The sequence below is a fragment of the Entelurus aequoreus genome, linkage group LG15 (genome assembly GCF_033978785.1).
Source record: "Entelurus aequoreus isolate RoL-2023_Sb linkage group LG15, RoL_Eaeq_v1.1, whole genome shotgun sequence".
Taxonomy (NCBI): domain Eukaryota; kingdom Metazoa; phylum Chordata; class Actinopteri; order Syngnathiformes; family Syngnathidae; genus Entelurus; species Entelurus aequoreus.
The window spans coordinates 7,499,741-7,522,040 of record NC_084745.1 but is presented as its reverse complement, the minus strand read 5'-3'; the positions used below and the strand labels follow the sequence as shown (position 1 = coordinate 7,522,040).

The 22,300-nt window shown below is 33.5% G+C and overlaps 2 protein-coding genes across 7 annotated transcripts in view; one reads left to right on the top strand and one right to left on the bottom strand.

The window, feature by feature from the left end:
* Positions 1-15,337, top strand: part of vill (villin-like) — a 59,640-nt gene extending 44,303 nt beyond the window's left edge. For 3 of the 4 annotated variants that reach the window (XM_062020663.1, XM_062020662.1, XM_062020660.1), the window contains one exon: positions 604-15,337. In XM_062020663.1, the coding sequence (XP_061876647.1) occupies positions 604-717 (114 nt within the window). In that variant the 3' untranslated portion in view covers positions 718-15,337. The remainder of the gene's footprint in view (positions 1-603) is intronic. The other variant, XM_062020664.1, reaches the window with a different exon arrangement.
* Positions 14,672-22,300, bottom strand: part of plcd1a (phospholipase C, delta 1a) — a 74,723-nt gene continuing 67,094 nt past the window's right edge. For all 3 annotated transcript variants that reach the window (XM_062020665.1, XM_062020666.1, XM_062020667.1), the window contains 2 exons: positions 16,870-17,019; positions 14,672-15,094 (listed from right to left, as the gene is read on the bottom strand). In XM_062020665.1, the coding sequence (XP_061876649.1) occupies positions 15,000-15,094; positions 16,870-17,019 (245 nt within the window). In that variant the 3' untranslated portion in view covers positions 14,672-14,999. The remainder of the gene's footprint in view (positions 15,095-16,869; positions 17,020-22,300) is intronic.

The following is a 22,300-nucleotide window of genomic DNA, read 5'->3' as shown; positions in this document are numbered from 1 at the left end:
ATAATGCGTGTCTCCTGTGTTGTGACCTCAGGACCACCTGTCATATAATGCGTGTCTCCTGTGTTGTGACCTCAGGACCACCTGTCATATAATGCGTGTCTCCTGTGTTGTGACCTCAGGACCACCTGTCATATAATGCATGTCTCCTGTGTTGTGACCTCAGGACCACCTGTCATATAATGCATGTCTCCTGTGTTGTGACCTCAGGACCACCTGTCATATAATGCATGTCTCCTGTGTTGTGACCTCAGGACCACCTGTCATATAATGCATGTCTCCTGTGTTGTGACCTCAGGACCACCTGTCATATAATGCATGTCTCCTGTGTTGTGACCTCAGGACCACCTGTCATATAATGCATGTCTCCTGTGTTGTGACCTCAGGACCACCTGTCATATAATGCATGTCTCCTGTGTTGTGACCTCAGGACCACCTGTCATATAATGCATGTCTCCTGTGTTGTGACCTCAGGACCACCTGTCATATAATGCATGTCTCCTGTGTTGTGACCTCAGGACCACCTGTCATATAATGCATGTCTCCTGTGTTGTGACCTCAGGACCACCTGTCATATAATGCATGTCTCCTGTGTTGTGACCTCAGGACCACCTGTCGGACGCAGACTTCCAGCGGCTGCTCGGAAGCGAGCGACTGGACTTCCGGCGTCTGGCCGCGTGGCGCCAGAAGGAACTGAAGAAGAAGGCGGGACTTTTCTGAGGACTTTGCTGTGATTCCTCCTCACCATAATTATTTATTGTGTGATCGCTCCACACATGCTTTTCTTTCTTCTTCTTCTCCAGATTTTGCCGCGCTCTACCTTCCAGATTTTTCACCCCGATTCAAACCCTTCCAACTTCAAACTGTTCAGCCTATCCGGGAAAATTTCCCAAATTTCCCAGAATTTAAGGTTTTTCCTGGACATTTTTCCCCATTCAAAATGAATCGGCCATTTTTCAAACTTCCACCATTTCCACATTTTTCAACCAGTTCATACCATACCACCTTCAACATATTCCACTCATCCTGGAAATTCCAACTATTGTTTTTCCAAGTTCAAAAAAATTCCAGGATTTTCCAGAATTCCTGGTTTTCCCAAGCCCTATTTCCACCCTTTTTTCTGGCGACTACTCCGTCCACATTTTTCAACCCACTTGAATCGTTCCACCGTCAAAACGTTCCTCTTAATCAGGACAAAAAACTAATTTTTTTTTTGAACTGGAAAAATTCCAGGTTTTCCCCAAAATTCCAGGAATTCCGTAATACCATTTCTCAATTCAACATATTACTACTTCAACATTTCTCGACCGATTTGAAAAATTCCAACAGCAACCATTTCAACTTATTCAGACCATTCAAGTTTTAAAAAAAATCATTTTCAAAAAAATTCCCCCTTTTCCCGAAATTCCCAATTTTTGGGAAATTCCCATTGAAATCAATGGGACATTCTTCAAAGTTCCACAACTCCCACATTTTTCATCTGATTAAAACTGTTCAGCCTATTCAGGAATCGCAGGCTTTCCCTTGACAAATTCCAAAAATTCCCAGATTTCCCCGAATTCCAGGTTTTCCGGGACATTTTTTTCTCGTTTAAAATGAATTGGCCATTTTTCATATTCCATATTCCACTCATCCTGGAAATTTAAACTACCCTTTTTCCATGTTCAAAAAAATTCCAGGATTTTCCAGAATTCCTGGTTTTCCAAAGCCCTATTTCCACCCTTTTTTCTGGCGACTACTCCTTCCACATTTTTCAACCCACTTGAATCGTTACACCGTCAAAACATTCCTCTTAATCAGGACAAAAAACGAATTTGTTTTTTGAACTGGAAAAATTCCCGGTTTTCCCCAAAATTCCAGGAATTCCGTAATACCATTTCTCAATTCAACATATTACTACTTCAACATTTCTCGACCGATTTGAAAAATTCCAACAGCAACCATTTCAACTTATTCAGACCATTCAAGGTTTTTTAAAAATCATTTTCAAAAAAATTCCCCCTTTTCCCGAAATTCCCAATTTTTGGGAAATTCCCATTGAAATCAATGGGACATTCTTCAAAGTTCCACAACTCCCACATTTTTCATCTGATTAAAACTGTTCAGCCTATTCAGGAATCGCAGGCTTTCCCTTGACAAATTCCAAAAATTCCCAGATTTCCCTGAATTCCAGGTTTTCCGGGACATTTTTTTCTCGTTTAAAATGAATTGGCCATTTTTCATATTCCATATTCCACTCATCCTGGAAATTTAAACTACCCTTTTTCCATGTTCAAAAAAATTCCAGGATTTTCCAGAATTCCTGGTTTTCCAAAGCCCTATTTCCACCCTTTTTTCTGGCGACTACTGCTTCCACATTTTTCAAGCCACTTGAATCGTTCCACCGTCAAAACGTTCCTCTTAATCAGGACAAAAAACAAATTTGGAAAAATTCCCGGTTTTCCCCCAAATTCCAGGAATTCCGTAATACCACTTCTCAATTCAACATATTACTACTTCAACATTTCTCGACCGATTTGAAAAATTCCAACAGCAACCATTTCAACTTATTCAGACCATTCAAGTTTAAAAAAAAAATCATTTTCAAAAAAATTCCCCCTTTTCCCGAAATTCCCAATTTTTGGGAAATTCCCATTGAAATCAATGGGACATTCTTCAAAGTTCCACAACTTCCACATTTTTCATCTGATTAAAACTGTTCAGCCTATTCAGGAATCGCAGGCTTTCCCTTGACAAATTCCAAAAATTCCCAGATTTCCCTAAATTCCAGGTTTTCCGGGACATTTTTTTCTCGTTTAAAATGAATTGGCCATTTTTCATATTCCATATTCCACTCATCCTGGAAATTTAAACGACCCTTTTTCCATGTTCAAAAAAATTCCAGGATTTTCCAGAATTCTTGGTTTTCCCAATCCCTATTTCCACCCTTTTTTCTGGCGACTACTCCTTCCGCATTTTTCAACCCACTTCAACCGTTACACCGTCAAAACATTCCTCTTAATCAGGACAAAAAATAAATTTGTTTTTTGAACTGGAAAAATTCCCGGTTTTCCAGGAATTCCTTAATACAGTTTCTCACTTAAAATGTTTACTACTTCAACATTTCTCGACCGATTTGAAAAATTCCAACACCAACCATTTCAAGTCATTCATAACGTTCAAGTGTTTTAACATTTTTCCAAAAATTTCAGATTTTCCCGAACTTCCCAAATTTCCATGAAATTTCCATTGAAAAGAATGGGACATTTTTCAAAGTTCCACAACTCCCACATTTTTTTATCCAATTCAAACCGTTCCTACTCCAAAATTTTCAGACTGTTCAAAATTGTGTGCTCTCCTTCAACAATTTAAAAAAATTACCGGATTTCCAAGAATTTCCAGTTTTCAGGGTCATTTTCCCCATTCAAAATGAATCGGCCATTTTTCAAACTTCCACCATTTCCACATTTTTCAACCAGTTCATACCATACCACCTTCAACATATTCCACTCATCCTGGAAATTCCAACTATTGTTTTTCCAAGTTCAAAAAAATTCCAGGATTTTCCAGAATTCCTGGTTTTCCCAAGCCCTATTTCCACCCTTTTTTCTGGCGACTACTCCTTCCACTTGAATCGTTCCACCGTCAAAACGTTCCTCTTAATCAGGACAAAAAACAAATTTGGAAAAATTCCCGGTTTTCCCCAAAATTCCAGGAATTCCGTAATACCATTCCTCATTTCAACATATTACTACTTCAACATTTCTCGACCGATTTGAAAAATTCCAACAGCAACCATTTCAACTTATTCAGACCATTCAAGTTTAAAAAAGAAATTCATTTTAAAAAAAATTCCCCCTTTTCCCGAAATTCCCATTGAAATCAATGGGACATTCTTCAAAGTTCCACAACTCCCACATTTTTCATCTGATTAAAACTGTTCAGCCTATTCAGGAATCGCAGGCTTTCCCTTGACAAATTCCAAAAATTCCCAGATTTCCCCGAATTCCAGGTTTTCCGGGACATTTTTTTCTCGTTTAAAATGAATTGGCCATTTTTCATATTCCATATTCCACTCATCCTGGAAATTTAAACTACCCTTTTTCCATGTTCAAAAAAATTCCAGGATTTTCCAGAATTCCTGGTTTTCCAAAGCCCTATTTCCACCCTTTTTTCTGGCGACTACTGCTTCCACATTTTTCAAGCCACTTGAATCGTTCCACCGTCAAAACGTTCCTCTTAATCAGGACAAAAAACAAATTTGGAAAAATTCCCGGTTTTCCCCCAAATTCCAGGAATTCCGTAATACCATTTCTCAATTCAACATATTACTACTTCAACATTTCTCGACCGATTTGAAAAATTCCAACAGCAACCATTTCAACTTATTCAGACCAATCAAGTTTAAAAAAAAAATCATTTTCAAAAAAATTCCCCCTTTTCCCGAAATTCCCAATTTTTGGGAAATTCCCATTGAAATCAATGGGACATTCTTCAAAGTTCCACAACTCCCACATTTTTCATCTGATTAAAACTGTTCAGCCTATTCAGGAATCGCAGGCTTTCCCTTGACAAATTCCAAAAATTCCCAGATTTCCCCGAATTCCAGGTTTTCCGGGACATTTTTTTCTCGTTTAAAATGAATTGGCCATTTTTCATATTCCATATTCCACTCATCCTGGAAATTTAAACTACCCTTTTTCCATGTTCAAAAAAATTCCAGGATTTTCCAGAATTCCTGGTTTTCCAAAGCCCTATTTCCACCCTTTTTTCTGGCGACTACTCCTTCCACATTTTCCAACCCACTTCAACCGTTCCACCGTCAAAACATTCCTCTTAATCAGGACAAAAAACGAATTTGTTTTATGAACTGGAAAAATTCCCAGTTTTCCAGGAATTCCTTAATACAGTTTCTCACTTAAAATGTTTACTACTTCAACATTTCTCGACCGATTTGAAAAATTCCAACACCAACCATTTCAAGTCATTCAGAACGTTCAAGTGTTTTAACATTTTTCAAAAAATTTCAGATTTTCCCGAACTTTCCAAATTTCCATGAAATTTCCATTGAAAAGAATGGGACATTTTTCAAAGTTCCACAACTCCCACATTTTTTTATCCAATTCAAACCGTTCCTACTCCAAAATGTTCAGACTGTTCAAAATTGTGTGCTCTCCTTCAACAATTTAAAAAAATTACCGGATTTCCAAGAATTTCCAGTTTTCAGGGTCATTTTCCCCATTCAAAATGAATCGGCCATTTTTCAAACTTCCACCATTTCCACATTTTTCAACCAGTTCATACCATACCACCTTCAACATATTCCACTCATCCTGGAAATTCCAACTATTGTTTTTCCAAGTTCAAAAAAATTCCAGGATTTTCCAGAATTCCTGGTTTTCCCAAGCCCTATTTCCACCCTTTTTTCTGGCGACTACTCCTTCCACTTGAATCGTTCCACCGTCAAAACGTTCCTCTTAATCAGGACAAAAAACAAATTTGGAAAAATTCCCGGTTTTCCCCAAAATTCCAGGAATTCCGTAATACCATTTCTCAATTCAACATATTACTACTTCAACATTTCTCGACCGATTTGAAAAATTCCAACAGCAACCATTTCAACTTATTCAGACCATTCAAGTTTAAAAAAAAAATCATTTTCAAAAAAATTCTCCCTTTTCCCGAAATTCCCATTGAAATCAATGGGACATTCTTCAAAGTTCCACAACTTCCACATTTTTCATCTGATTAAAACTGTTCAGCCTATTCAGGAATCGCAGGCTTTCCCTTGACAAATTCCAAAAATGTCCCTGAATTCCAGGTTTTCCGGGACATTTTTTTCCTCGTTTAAAATGAATTGGCCATTTTTCATATTCCATATTCCACTCATCCTGGAAATTTAAACGACCCTTTTTCCATGTTCAAAAAAATTCCAGGATTTTCCAGAATTCTTGGTTTTCCCAATCCCTATTTCCACCCTTTTTTCTGGCGACTACTCCTTCCGCATTTTTCAACCCACTTCAACCGTTACACCGTCAAAACATTCCTCTTAATCAGGACAAAAAACAAATTTGTTTTTTGAACTGAAAAATTCCCGGTTTTCCAGGAATTCCTTAATACAGTTTCTCACTTAAAATGTTTACTACTTCAACATTTCTCGACCGATTTGAAAAATTCCAACACCAACCATTTCAAGTCATTCAGAACGTTCAAGTGTTTTAACATTTTTCAAAAAATTTCAGATTTTCCCGAACTTCCCAAATTTCCATGAAATTTCCATTGAAAAGAATGGGACATTTTTCAAAGTTCCACAACTCCCACATTTTTTTATCCAATTCAAACCGTTCCTGCTCCAAAATGTTCAGACTGTTCAAAATTGTGTGCTCTCCTTCAACAATTTAAAAAAATTACCGGATTTCCAAGAATTTCCAGTTTTCAGGGTCATTTTCCCCATTCAAAATGAATTGGCCATTTTTCAAACTTCCACCATTTCCACATTTTTCAACCAGTTCATACCATACCACCTTCAACATATTCCACTCATCCTGGAAATTCCAACTATTGTTTTTCCAAGTTCAAAAAATTTCCAGGATTTTCCAGAATTCCTGGTTTTCCCAAGCCCTATTTCCACCCTTTTTTCTGGCGACTACTCCTTCCACTTGAATCGTTCCACCGTCAAAACGTTCCTCTTAATCAGGACAAAAAACAAATTTGGAAAAATTCCCGGTTTTCCCCAAAATTCCAGGAATTCCGTAATACCATTTCTCAATTCAACATATTACTACTTCAACATTTCTCGACCGATTTGAAAAATTCCAACAGCAACCATTTCAAGTCATTCAGAACGTTCAAGTGTTTTAACATTTTCCAAAAAATTCCAGATTTTCCCGAACTTCCCAAATTTCCATGAAATTCCCATTGAAAAGAATGGGACATTTTTCAAAGTTCCACAACTCCCACATTTTTTTATCCAATTCAAACCGTTCCAACTCCAAAATGTTCAGCCTGTTCAAAATTGTGTGCTCTCCTTCAACAATTTTAAAAAAATTCCCGGATTTCCAAGAATTTCCAGTTTTCAGGGTCATTTTCCCCATTCAAAATGAATCGGCCATTTTTCAAACTTCCACCATTTCCACATTTTTCAACCAGTTCATACCATACCACCTTCAACATATTCCACTCATCCTGGAAATTCCAACTATTGTTTTTCCAAGTTCAAAAAAATTCCAGGATTTTCCAGAATTCCTGGTTTTCCCAAGCCCTATTTCCACCCTTTTTTCTGGCGACTACGCCTTCCACTTGAATCGTTCCACCGTCAAAACGTTCCTCTTAATCAGGACAAAAAACACATTTGGAAAAATTCCCGGTTTTCCCCAAAATTCCAGGAATTCCGTAATACCATTTCTCAATTCAACATATTACTACTTCAACATTTCTCGACCGATTTGAAAAATTCCAACAGCAACCATTTCAACTTATTCAGACCATTCAAGTTTAAAAAAAAAATCATTTTCAAAAAAATTCCCCCTTTTCCCGAAATTCCCAATTTTTGGGAAATTCCCATTGAAATCAATGGGACATTCTTCAAAGTTCCACAACTCCCACATTTTTCATCTGATTAAAACTGTTCAGCCTATTCAGGAATCGCAGGCTTTCCCTTGACAAATTCCAAAAATTCCCAGATTTCCCCGAATTCCAGGTTTTCCGGGACATTTTTTTCTCGTTTAAAATGAATTGGCCATTTTTCATATTCCATATTCCACTCATCCTGGAAATTTAAACTACCCTTTTTCCATGTTCAAAAAAATTCCAGGATTTTCCAGAATTCCTGGTTTTCCAAAGCCCTATTTCCACCCTTTTTTCTGGCGACTACTCCTTCCACATTTTCCAACCCACTTCAACCGTTCCACCGTCAAAACATTCCTCTTAATCAGGACAAAAAACGAATTTGTTTTATGAACTGGAAAAATTCCCAGTTTTCCAGGAATTCCTTAATACAGTTTCTCACTTAAAATGTTTACTACTTCAACATTTCTCGACCGATTTGAAAAATTCCAACACCAACCATTTCAAGTCATTCAGAACGTTCAAGTGTTTTAACATTTTTCAAAAAATTTCAGATTTTCCCGAACTTTCCAAATTTCCATGAAATTTCCATTGAAAAGAATGGGACATTTTTCAAAGTTCCACAACTCCCACATTTTTTTATCCAATTCAAACCGTTCCTACTCCAAAATGTTCAGACTGTTCAAAATTGTGTGCTCTCCTTCAACAATTTAAAAAAATTACCGGATTTCCAAGAATTTCCAGTTTTCAGGGTCATTTTCCCCATTCAAAATGAATCGGCCATTTTTCAAACTTCCACCATTTCCACATTTTTCAACCAGTTCATACCATACCACCTTCAACATATTCCACTCATCCTGGAAATTCCAACTATTGTTTTTCCAAGTTCAAAAAAATTCCAGGATTTTCCAGAATTCCTGGTTTTCCCAAGCCCTATTTCCACCCTTTTTTCTGGCGACTACTCCTTCCACTTGAATCGTTCCACCGTCAAAACGTTCCTCTTAATCAGGACAAAAAACAAATTTGGAAAAATTCCCGGTTTTCCCCAAAATTCCAGGAATTCCGTAATACCATTTCTCAATTCAACATATTACTACTTCAACATTTCTCGACCGATTTGAAAAATTCCAACAGCAACCATTTCAACTTATTCAGACCATTCAAGTTTAAAAAAAAAATCATTTTCAAAAAAATTCTCCCTTTTCCCGAAATTCCCATTGAAATCAATGGGACATTCTTCAAAGTTCCACAACTTCCACATTTTTCATCTGATTAAAACTGTTCAGCCTATTCAGGAATCGCAGGCTTTCCCTTGACAAATTCCAAAAATGTCCCTGAATTCCAGGTTTTCCGGGACATTTTTTTCCTCGTTTAAAATGAATTGGCCATTTTTCATATTCCATATTCCACTCATCCTGGAAATTTAAACGACCCTTTTTCCATGTTCAAAAAAATTCCAGGATTTTCCAGAATTCTTGGTTTTCCCAATCCCTATTTCCACCCTTTTTTCTGGCGACTACTCCTTCCGCATTTTTCAACCCACTTCAACCGTTACACCGTCAAAACATTCCTCTTAATCAGGACAAAAAACAAATTTGTTTTTTGAACTGAAAAATTCCCGGTTTTCCAGGAATTCCTTAATACAGTTTCTCACTTAAAATGTTTACTACTTCAACATTTCTCGACCGATTTGAAAAATTCCAACACCAACCATTTCAAGTCATTCAGAACGTTCAAGTGTTTTAACATTTTTCAAAAAATTTCAGATTTTCCCGAACTTCCCAAATTTCCATGAAATTTCCATTGAAAAGAATGGGACATTTTTCAAAGTTCCACAACTCCCACATTTTTTTATCCAATTCAAACCGTTCCTGCTCCAAAATGTTCAGACTGTTCAAAATTGTGTGCTCTCCTTCAACAATTTAAAAAAATTACCGGATTTCCAAGAATTTCCAGTTTTCAGGGTCATTTTCCCCATTCAAAATGAATTGGCCATTTTTCAAACTTCCACCATTTCCACATTTTTCAACCAGTTCATACCATACCACCTTCAACATATTCCACTCATCCTGGAAATTCCAACTATTGTTTTTCCAAGTTCAAAAAATTTCCAGGATTTTCCAGAATTCCTGGTTTTCCCAAGCCCTATTTCCACCCTTTTTTCTGGCGACTACTCCTTCCACTTGAATCGTTCCACCGTCAAAACGTTCCTCTTAATCAGGACAAAAAACAAATTTGGAAAAATTCCCGGTTTTCCCCAAAATTCCAGGAATTCCGTAATACCATTTCTCAATTCAACATATTACTACTTCAACATTTCTCGACCGATTTGAAAAATTCCAACAGCAACCATTTCAACTTATTCAGACCATTCAAGTTTAAAAAAAAAAAACATTTTCAAAAAAATTCCCCCTTTTCCCGAAATTCCCAATTTTTGGGAAATTCCCATTGAAATCAATGGGAGATTCTTCAAAGTTCCACAACTCCCACATTTTTCATCTGATTAAAACTGTTCAGCCTATTCAGGAATCGCAGGCTTTCCCTTGACAAATTCCAAAAATTCCCAGATTTCCCTGAATTCCAGGTTTTCCGGGACATTTTTTTCTCGTTTAAAATGAATTGGCCATTTTTCATATTCCATATTCCACTCATCCTGGAAATTTAAACGACCCTTTTTCCATGTTCAAAAAAATTCCAGGATTTTCCAGAATTCTTGGTTTTCCCAATCCCTATTTCCACCCTTTTTTCTGGCGACTACTCCTTCCGCATTTTTCAACCCACTTCAACCGTTACACCGTAAAAACATTCATCTTAATCAGGACAAAAAACGAATTTGTTTTTTGAACTGGAAAAATTCCCGGTTTTCCAGGAATTCCTTAATACAGTTTCTCACTTAAAAATGTTACTACTTCAACATTTCTCGACTAATTTGAAAAATTCCAACACCAACCATTTCAAGTCATTCAGAACGTTCAAGTGTTTTAACATTTTCCAAAAAATTCCAGATTTTCCCGAACTTCCCAAATTTCCATGAAATTCCCATTGAAAAGAATGGGACATTTTTCAAAGTTCCACAACTCCCACATTTTTTTATCCAATTCAAACCGTTCCAACTCCAAAATGTTCAGCCTGTTCAAAATTGTGTGCTCTCCTTCAACAATTTTAAAAAAATTCCCGGATTTCCAAGAATTTCCAGTTTTCAGGGTCATTTTCCCCATTCAAAATGAATCGGCCATTTTTCAAACTTCCACCATTTCCACATTTTTCAACCAGTTCATACCATACCACCTTCAACATATTCCACTCATCCTGGAAATTCCAACTATTGTTTTTCCAAGTTCAAAAAAATTCCAGGATTTTCCAGAATTCCTGGTTTTCCCAAGCCCTATTTCCACCCTTTTTTCTGGCGACTACGCCTTCCACTTGAATCGTTCCACCGTCAAAACGTTCCTCTTAATCAGGACAAAAAACACATTTGGAAAAATTCCCGGTTTTCCCCAAAATTCCAGGAATTCCGTAATACCATTTCTCAATTCAACATATTACTACTTCAACATTTCTCGACCGATTTGAAAAATTCCAACAGCAACCATTTCAACTTATTCAGACCATTCAAGTTTTTGAAAAAATCATTTTCAAAAAAATTCCCCCTTTTCCCGAAATTCCCAAATTTTGGGAAATTCCCATTGAAATCAATGGGACATTCTTCAAAGTTCCACAACTCCCACATTTTTCATCTGATTAAAACTGTTCAGCCTATTCAGGAATCGCAGGCTTTCCCTTGACAAATTCCAAAAATTCCCAGATTTCCCTGAATTCCAGGTTTTCCGGGACATTTTTTTCTCGTTTAAAATGAATTGGCCATTTTTCATATTCCACTCATCCTGGAAATTTAAACTACTCTTTTTCCATGTTAAAAAAAAATTCCAGGATTTTCCAGAATTCCTGGTTTTCCCAAAGCCCTATTTCCACCCTTTTTTCTGGCTACTACTCCTTCCACATTTTTCAACCCACTTCAACCGTCCAAACATTCCTCTTAATCAGGACAAAAAAAACAAAGGTTTTTTTTTTAACTGCAAAAAATTCCCGGTTTTCCCGAAATTCCTGGAATTCCTTAATACCATTTCTCAATTAAAAATGTTACTACTTCAACATTTCTCGACCGATTTGAAAAATTCCAACACCAACCATTTCTACTCATTCAGAACGTTCAAGTCTATAAAACATTTTCCAAAAAATTCCCGCTTTTCCCGAAATTCCCATTGAAAAGAATGGGACATTTTTCAAAAGCTCCACAACTCCCACATTTTTTTATCGGATTCAAACCGTTCCAACTCCAAAATATTCAGCCTGTTCAAAATGGTGTGCTCTCCTTCAACAATGACAATTTTTTTCACGGATTTCCAAGAATTTCCAGTTTTCAGGGACATTTTTCCCATTCAAAATGATTTGGACATTTTTCAAACTTCCACCATTTCCACATTTTTCAACCGGTTCAAACCAGTCCACCTTCAACATATTCCACTCATCCTGGAAATTTAAACTATTGTTATTCCAAATTCAAAAAAGTTCCAGGATTTTCTAGAATTCCTGGTTTTCCAAAGCCCTATTTCCACCCTTTTTTCTGGCGACGACTCCTTCCACATTTTTCAACCCACTTCAACCGTCCAAACATTCCTCTTAATCAGGACAAAAAAAACAAAGTTTTTTTTTAACTGCAAAAAATTCCCGGTTTTCCCGCAATTCCTGGAATTCCTTAATACCATTTCTCAATTAAAAATGTTACTACTTCAACATTTCTCGACCGAATTGAAAAATTCCAACACCAAACATTCCCAAAAATTCCAGCTTTTCCCAAAATTCCCATTGAAAAGAATGGGACATTTTTCAAAGTTCCACAATTCCCACATTTTTTTTTTCCGATTCAAACCGTTTCAACTCCAAAATATTCAGCCTGTTCAAAATTGTGTGGTCTCTTTCAACCATTGAAAAAAATTCCCAGATTTCCCAGTTTTCAGGGACATTTTCCCATTTAAAATGAATTGGCCATTTTTCAAACGTCCACCATTTCCACATATTTCAAGCTATTCAAACCATTCCACCTTCAACATATTCCATTGTTCCACCGTCAAAACATTCCACTTAATCAGGACGAAAAACAAAGTTGTTTTTTGAACTGGAAAATTCCCGGGTTTCCCGAAATTCCTGGAATTCCTTAGTACCATTTCTCAATTAAAAATGTCACTACTTCAACATTTCTCGACCGATTTGAAAAATTCCAACACCAACCATTTCGACTCATTCAGAACGTTCAAGTCTTTTAGACATTTTCCAAAATATTCCCGCTTTTTCCGAAATTCCCAAATTTCCATGAAATTCCCATTGAAAAGAATGGGACATTTTCCAAAGTTCCACAACTCCCATATTTTTAAAAATCTGATTCAAACCGTTCCAACTCCAAAATTTTCCGCCTGTTCAAAATTGTGTGCTCTCCTTCAACAATTAAAAAAAATAAATTCCCGGATTTCCAGTTTTCAGGGACATTTTCCCATTCAAAATGAATTGGCCATTTTTCAAACGTCCACCATTTCCACATTTTTTTTTATCCGATTCAAACCCTTCCAACTTAAAAATATTCAGCCTGTTCAAAATGGTGTGGTCTCCTTCAACCATTTAAAAAAAATTCCCAGATTTCCCAGTTTTCAGGGACATTTTCCCATTCAAAATAAGTTGGCCATTTTTCAAATGTCCCCCATTTCCACATTTTTCAAACTATTCAAACCATTCCACCTTCAACATATTCCACTCATCCTGGACATTCAAACTATAGTTTTTCCAAGTTCAAAAAAACTCCAGGAATTCCCACCTTTTCACCATTCAATCGTTCCACCGTCAAAACATTCCTCTTAATCGAAAAACAAAGTTGTTTTTTGAACTGGTTTTCCCGAAATCCCTTATTACCATATCTCAATTAAAAATTTTACTACTTCAACATTTCTCGACCGAATTGAAAAATTCCAACACCAACCATTTCTACTCATTCAGAACGTTCAAGTCTATAAAACATTTTCCAAAAAATTCCCGCTTTTCCCGAAATTCCCATTGAAAACAATGGGACATTTTTCAAAAGTTCCACAACTCCCACATTTTTTTATCGGATTCAAACCGTTCCAACTCCAAAATATTCAGCCTGTTCAAAATTGTGTGCTCTCCTTCAACAATGACATTTTTTTTCACAGATTTCCAAGAATTTCCCGTTTTCAGGGACATTTTTCCAACTTCCACCATTTCCACATTTTTCAACCAGTTCAAACCATTCCACCTTCAACATATTCCACTCATCCTGGAAATTCAAACTATTGTTATTCCAAATTCAAAAAAGTTCCAGGATTTTCTAGAATTCCTGGTTTTCCAAAGACCTATTCCCACCCTTTTTTCTGGCGACGACTCCTTCCACATTTTTCAACCCACTTCAACCGTCCAAACATTCCTCTTAATCAGGACAAAAAAAACAAAGGTTTTTTTTTAACTGCAAAAAATTCCCGGTTTTCCCGAAATTCCTGGAATTCCTTAATACCATTTCTCAATTAAAAATGTTACTACGTCAACATTTCTCGACCGATTTGAAAAATTCCAACACCAACCATTTCAACTTATTCAGAACGTTCAAGTCTTTTAAACATTTTCCAAAAAAATTCCCGCTTTTCCCGAAATTCCCATTGAAAAGAATGGGACATTCTTCAAAGTTCCACAACTCCCACGTTTTTTTATCGGATTCAAACCGTTCCTACTTTAAAATATTCAGCCTGTTCAAATATGTATGCCCTCCTTCAACAATTAAAAAAAAAAAATTCCCGGATTTCCAGTTTTCAGGGACATTTTCCCATTCAAACTGAATTATACGTTTTTCAAACTTCCGCAATCCCCACATTTTTCAAACCATTCCACCTTCAACACATTCCACTCGTCCAACTAACACTTTCCCAAGTTCCAAACCAATTTCCGATTTTCCTGGAAATTCAAACTATTCTTACTACATTCTGTCAGTATTTCAGTTCAACTTCAGCATTGGAGCATTCCCACTCGTCTAGTGACCTAATATTTCATCAAATAAGCACTCAAAACGCACTTGTTGGCATGTTTTTATTTGAGGCGGTCAAATTGTGCGTCAAAATAAAGTTATTACGAATAATTATGAATGACAGAATATTATGAAAAAAAAATTGTGTTGTTCTTTGTGTTGTTCTTCCAATATTTAATATTTGCTTTCATAGCCAGTTGACGTAATAACGACAGTTATTAAAAAGTCAGCATAAATTAAATCATTTCTTCATCGTCTTCCTTTCCAGCCCACACAACAACTCCTCGTTTGTTCATTTTGGTTTCCGTATTGTTTGCATAGCAACAGCCATTGTTTGGTAACACAAGTGACAAACGTGTTCACTTGCACCTTTTTTTCACGACTCGGCGTCCAAGAGCATGACGTGCACGAAGAGCCCGGACGCGGCGATGGCGTCACCGTTCTTGTTGAGAAGCGGAACGTGGCGATAACCTGCGGAAATGATCAATAATATTTTCTCAATGGAGGTGTTGATGAAACATGTCTCAAAACGTGTCATTTAAAAGGAATTTTTAAGATCAATTATAATTTTAAATAATTAAAAGAGATTAATTGTGATTTCAAATAAATTATTGAGATACATTGGAATTTCAATTTATTATTGAGATTGACTGTAATAAAATTAATTATTGAACTTAATTGTAATTTGAATTTATTATTGAGATCAATTGAAATGGAAAATTAACTATTAAATCAGTTGTCATTTAAAAATAATTATTGGACTCTATTCATTATTGAGATCAATTGAAATGTAAATTGATCATTGAGACTGATTGTTCTAAAATAAATTATTGAACTGGATTGTAATTTCAATGTATTTTTGAAATCAATTTAATTAAATTTGTTATTGAGATCAATTGTAATTTACATTTATTATTGAGGTCAATTGAAATGAAACATTAACTATTAAATCAATTGTCATTTAAAAATAATTATTGTAATTGACTCAATTGTAATTTAAATTCATTGAGATCAATTGAAATCTAAATGTTTAATTGAGACTGATTGTTCTAAAATAAATTATTGAACTTAATTGTAATTTGAATTTATTATTGAGATCAATTGAAATGGAAAATTAACTATCAAATCTGTTGTCATTTAAAAATAATTATTGGACTCAATTGTAATTTAAATTCATTATTGAGATCAATTGAAATTTAAATTGATCATTGAGACTGCCTGTTATAAAATAAATTATTGAACTGGATTGTAATTTAAATGTATTATTGAAATCAATTTAATTAAATTTGTTATTGAGATCAATTGTAATTTACATTTATTATTGAAATTAATTAAATTAAATTTGTTATTGAGATCAATTGTAATTTACATTTATTATTGAGGTCAATTGAAATAAAAAATTAACTATTAAATCAATTGTCATTTAAAAATAATTATTGGACTCAATTGTAATTTAAATTCATTATTGAGATCAATTGAAATTTAAATTTTTCATTAAGACTGATTGTTCTAAAATAAATTATTGAACTGGATTGCAATTTCAATTTATTACTGAGATCAATTGTAATAAAATTAATTCTTGAACATGATTGTAATTTCAATGTAGTATTGAAATCAATTTAATTTGAATTTGTTATTGTGATCAATTGTAAGTTACATTTATTATTGAGGTCATTTGAAATTAAAAATTAACTATTAAATCAATTGTCATTTAAAACGCATTATTGGACTTAACTGTATCTTAAATTCAGTATATGGATGATCAATTGAAAAACTAAAATCTTCATTAGATCAATTGTAATTTGAAATAATTATTGAAATTCATTGCAATTTCAATTCATTATTGAGATAAATTGCAATTTAAATTAATTATTTATATCAATTGTAATTCACTTTTGTTGAAATTTAAATTAATTATCAATATCAATTGCAATTCCCCTTTACTGAGATTATTTGAACATCAAAATTGATTATTAATTGACAATTAAATTAATTATTGACATAAATTGTAATGAAAATTTATTGAAATAAATAAATAATTGTATTTCAAATTCATTAATGAGATCAATTAATTATTACGTCAGCTGTCATTTATTTAAAAATAGTGATTGAGATCCGTTGTAATTTAAAATGAATTGAGATCAATTAGAATTCAAAATGAAGAATTGAGATCAATAAAGTAAAAAATAAAGTAAAAAAGAAAAAAAAAAAAACAGTTTAAAATGATCATTGAGGGTCTTCTTTACCGTTCTGCAGACTTGTGAGTGGGAGGCAGAAATGTCCCACCAGATCGTTCTGTGACGTGGTGTCGTGGTCCTCCACCACGAACCTCACCAGGGCCAGCTCAGGAACCAGGACGCTGAACTGGAACCGCTCGTTCCACACGGGGTTGAAACCTGCACCCCGGGGTCACATCATGACTGACACGGTGACACCGGTGTGTGTGTGTGTGTGTGTGTGTGTGCGTTCTTGTATTTCCACCTTTCTTGAGACATGAAGAAGGAAAAGTATCTTCCATATGAGGAGGTGTGAACAAGTGATGACATAAATCATGGTCCCAATAACATTGCATCTAATAGACAATGTCTCATTTGCACCCCCTGGTGGTGACATCTATCAAAATGAGGGTGGTCCCTAAAAGGAGGGATTTTTCAAATTGACTGTGTGTCGCTTTTAAAAGTGCTCCCCCTCTGGTCAACATATGAAATAACAAGTGTGTGTCAGAAATTGAAATGCGCCCCCTTTGGCCAAAATGATTTAAAAAAATGAAATAAATATGTATATAGAGACATACTGTAATAACTTGAAGTAAATAATGAAGATTAAAAAACAATTACAAAAATAACCTAAAAGCAGTCTTTTTGTCACAATGTGTCGACTTTTTTCTTATAAAATTGGGAACAATTTCTCATGTTCTTTCTGTTTCTGTAATATTGCAATATTTTCTCGTAAAATTATTACTTTTTAATGCAAAATGGCGACATTTGTCGTATAAAATTCGGACTTTTGTCACAATATTGCCAATTTTTTTTTTTCTCGTAAAATAGTGACATTTTTCGAGTAAAATTTTGACTTTTGCCAAGCAAAATTCTGATTATTATTATAATATTGCCAACATTTTAAGGTTTTCTCATAAAATTGTGACTTTTGTCGAGTAAAATTGCGACTCTTTTCATAAAATTGCCCAAATTTGAAGCTTTTCTTGTAAAATTGCGACTGTTATTGAGTAAAATTCCAACTTTTATCATAATATTGCACAAATGTTCAGTTTTTTTTGTAAAATGTTGACTTGCGTTTAGTAAAATGACGACTTTTATTATAATACTGCCAACATTCTAAGTTTTTCTTGTGAAACTGTGACCTTTTTCTTGTGAAATTCCAACTCATTTTTCACAACAAGCTTTTTTATATTTGCATAGTATGTATATATTATTAATGTTGTAAATACACATCTTTATATATCTAGAAAGGGTGTTTCTAAAATAATGACATTTTTTGAGGAAAAATTTGACTTTTGCCAAGCAAAATTCCGATTATTATTATAATATTGCCAACATTTTAAGGTTTTCTCATAAATTTGTGACTTTTGTCGAGTAAAATTGCAACTCTCCATAAAATTGCCCAAATATGAAGCTGTTCTTGTAAAATTGCGACTGTTATTGAGTAAAATTCCAACTTTTATCATAATATTGCACAAATGTTCCGTTTTTCTTTTAAAATTTTGACTTGCGTTGAGTATAATGACGACTTTTATTATAATACTGCCAACATTCTAAGTTTTTCTTGTGAAGTTGTGACCTTTTTGTTTTCTTCTTCTCATTTTTCACAACAAGCTTTTTTATATTTGCATAGTATGTATATATTATTAATGTTGTAAATACACTTCTTTATATATCTAGAAAAGGTGTTCCTAAAATAGTGACATTTTTAGAGGAAAAATTTGACTTTTGCCAAGCAAAATTCCGTTCATTATTATAATATTGCCAACATTTTTAAGTTTTCTTGAAAAATTGTGACTTTTGTCGAGTAAAATTGCAACTCTTTTTACAAAATTGCCCAAATTTGAAGCTTTTCTTGTAAAATTGCGACTGTTATTGAGTAAAATTCCAACTTTTATCATAATATTGCACAAATGTTCAGTTTTTCTTGTAAAATTTTGACTTGCGTTGAGTAAAATGACGACTTTGAGACACTTGTGATTTAGGGCTATATAAATAAACATTGATTGATTGATAGATTGACTTTAATTATAATACTGCCAACATTCTAAGTTTTTCTTGTGAAGTTCTGACCTTTTTCTTTTCTTTTTCTCATTTTTCACAACAAGCTTTTTTATATGTGCATAGTATGTATATATTATTAATGTTGTAAATACACATCTTTATACATCTAGAAAAGGTGGTCCTAAAATAGTGACATTTTTTGAGGAAAAATTTGACTTTTGCCCAGCAAAATTCCGATTATTATTATAATATTGCCAACATTTTAAGGTTTTCTCATAAAATTGTGACTTTTGTCGGGTAAAACTGCGACTCTTTTCATAAAATTGCCCAAATTTGAAGCTGTTCTTGTAAAATTGCGACTGTAAAGCGCTTTGAGTCACTAGAGAAAAGCGCTATATAAATAGAATTCACTTCACTTCACTTCACTTATTGAGTAAAATTCCAACTTTTATCATAATATTGCACAAATGTTCAGTTTTTCTTGTAAAATGTTGACTTGCGTTGAGTAAAATGACGACTTTTATTATAATACTGCCAACATTCTAAGTTTTTCTTGTGAAATTCTGACCTTTTTTTTAAATTTTTCTCATTTTTCACAACAAGTTTTTTTATATTTGCATAGTATGTATATGTTATTAATGTTGTAAATACACATCTTTATATATCTAGAAAGGGTGTTCATAAAATAGTGACATTTTTTGAGTAAAATTTTGACTTTTGCCAAGCAAAATTCCGATGATTGTTATAATATTGCCAAAATTGGAAAGTTTTCTCATAAAATTGTGACTTTTGTCGAGTAAAATTGCGACTCTTTTCATAAAATTGCCCAAATTTGAAACTTTTCTTGTAAAATTGCGACTGTTATTGAGTAAAATTCCAACTTTTATCATAATATTGCACAAATGTTCAGTTTTTTTTGTAAAATGTTGACTTGCGTTTAGTAAAATGACGACTTTTACTATAATACTGCCAACATTCTAAGTTTTTCTTGTGAAACTGTGACCTTTTTCTTGTGAAATTCCAACTCATTTTTCACAACAAGCTTTGTTATATTTGCATAGTATGTATATATTATTAATGTTGTAAATACACATCTTTATATATCTAGAAAGGGTGGTCCTAAAATAGTGAAATTTTTAGAGGAAAAATTTTAGATTTGCCCAGCAAAATTCCGATTATTATTATAATATTGCCAACATTTTTAAGTTTTCTCATAAAATTGTGACTTTTGTCGAGTAAAATTGGGACTCTTTTCATAAAATTGCCCAAATTTGAAACTTTTCTTGTAAAATTGCGACTGTTATTGAGTAAAATTCCAACTTTTATCATAATATTGCACAAATGTTCCGTTTTTCTTGTAAAATTTTGACTTGGGTTGAGTAAAATGACGACTTTTATTATAATACTGCCAACATTCTAAGTTTTTCTTGTGAAATTGTGACCTTTTTATTTTATTTTTCTCATTTTTCACAAGAAACTTTTTTACATTTGCATAGTATGTATATTGTATTAATGTTGTAAATACACTTCTTTATATATCTAGAAAGGGTGTTCATAAAATAGTGACATTTTTAGAGGAAAAATTTGACTTTTGCCCAGAAAAATTCCGATTATTATTATAATATTGCCAACATTTTTAAGTTTTCTTGAAAAATTGTGACTTTTGTCGAGTAAAATTGCGACTCTCTTCATAAAATTGCCCAAATTTGAAGCTTTTCTTGTAAAATTGCGACTGTTATTGAGTAAAATTCCAACTTTTATCATAATATTGCACAAATGTTCAGTTTTTCTTGTAAAATTTTGACTTGCGTTGAGTAAAATGACGACTTTGAGACACTTGTGATTTAGGGCTATATAAATAAACATTGATTGATTGATTGATTGACTTTAATTATAATACTGCCAACATTCTAAGTTTTTCTTGTGAAGTTCTGACCTTTTTCTTTTCTTTTTCTCATTTTTCACAAGCTTTTTTATATGTGCATAGTATGTATATATTATTAATGTTGTAAATACACATCTTTATATATCTAGAAAGGGTGTTCATAAAATAGTGACATTTTTAGAGGAAAAATTTGACTTTTGCCCAGAAAAATTCCGATTATTATTATAATATTGCCAACATTTTTAAGTTTTCTTGAAAAATTGTGACTTGTCGAGTAAAATTGCGACTCTTTTCATAAAATTGCCCAAATTTGAAGCTTTTCTTGTAAAATTGCGACTGTTATTGAGTAAAATTCCAACTTTTATCATAATATTGCACACGTGTTCAGTTTTTCTTGTAAAATGTTGACTTGCGTTGAGTAAAATGACGACTTTTATTATAATACTGCCAACATTCTAAGTTTTTCTTGTGAAACTGTGACCTTTTTCTTGTGAAATTCCAACTCATTTTTCACAACAAGCTTTTTTATATTTGCATAGTATGTATATATTATTAATGTTGTAAATACACATCTTTATATATCTAGAAAGGGTGGTCCTAAAATAGTGAAATTTTTAGAGGAAAAATTTGAGATTTGCCCAGCAAAATTCCGATTATTATTATAATATTGCCAACATTTTTAAGTTTTCTCATAAAATTGTGACTTCTGTCGAGTAAAATTGCGACTCTTTTCATAAAATTGCCCAAATTTGAAACTTTTCTTGTAAAATTGCGACTGTTATTGAGTAAAATTCCAACTTTTATCATAATATTGCACAAATGTTCCGTTTTTCTTGTAAAATGTTGACTTGCGTTGAGTAAAATGACGACTTTTATTATAATACTGCCAACATTCTAAGTTTTTCTTGTGAAGTTGTGACCTTTTTATTTTATTTTTCTCATTTTTCACAAGAAACTTTTTATATTTACATAGTATGTATATATTATTAATGTTGTAAATACACATCTTTATATATCTAGAAAGGGTGTTCATAAAATAGTGACATTTTTAGAGGAAAAATTTGACTTTTGCCCAGAAAAATTCCGATTATTATTATAATATTGCCAACATTTTTAAGTTTTCTTGAAAAATTGTGACTTGTCGAGTAAAATTGCGACTCTTTTCATAAAATTGCCCAAATTTGAAGCTTTTCTTGTAAAATTGCGACTGTTATTGAGTAAAATTCCAACTTTTATCATAATATTGCACACGTGTTCAGTTTTTCTTGTAAAATGTTGACTTGCGTTTAGTAAAATGACGACTTTTATTATAATACTGCCAACATTCTAAGTTTTTCTTGTGAAACTGTGACCTTTTTCTTGTGAAATTCCAACTCATTTTTCACAACAAGCTTTTTTATATTTGCATAGTATGTATATATTATTAATGTTGTAAATACACTTCTTTATATATCTAGAAAGGGTGGTCCTAAAATAGTGAAATTTTTAGAGGAAAAATTTGAGATTTGCCCAGCAAAATTCCGATTATTATTATAATATTGCCAACATTTTTAAGTTTTCTCATAAAAT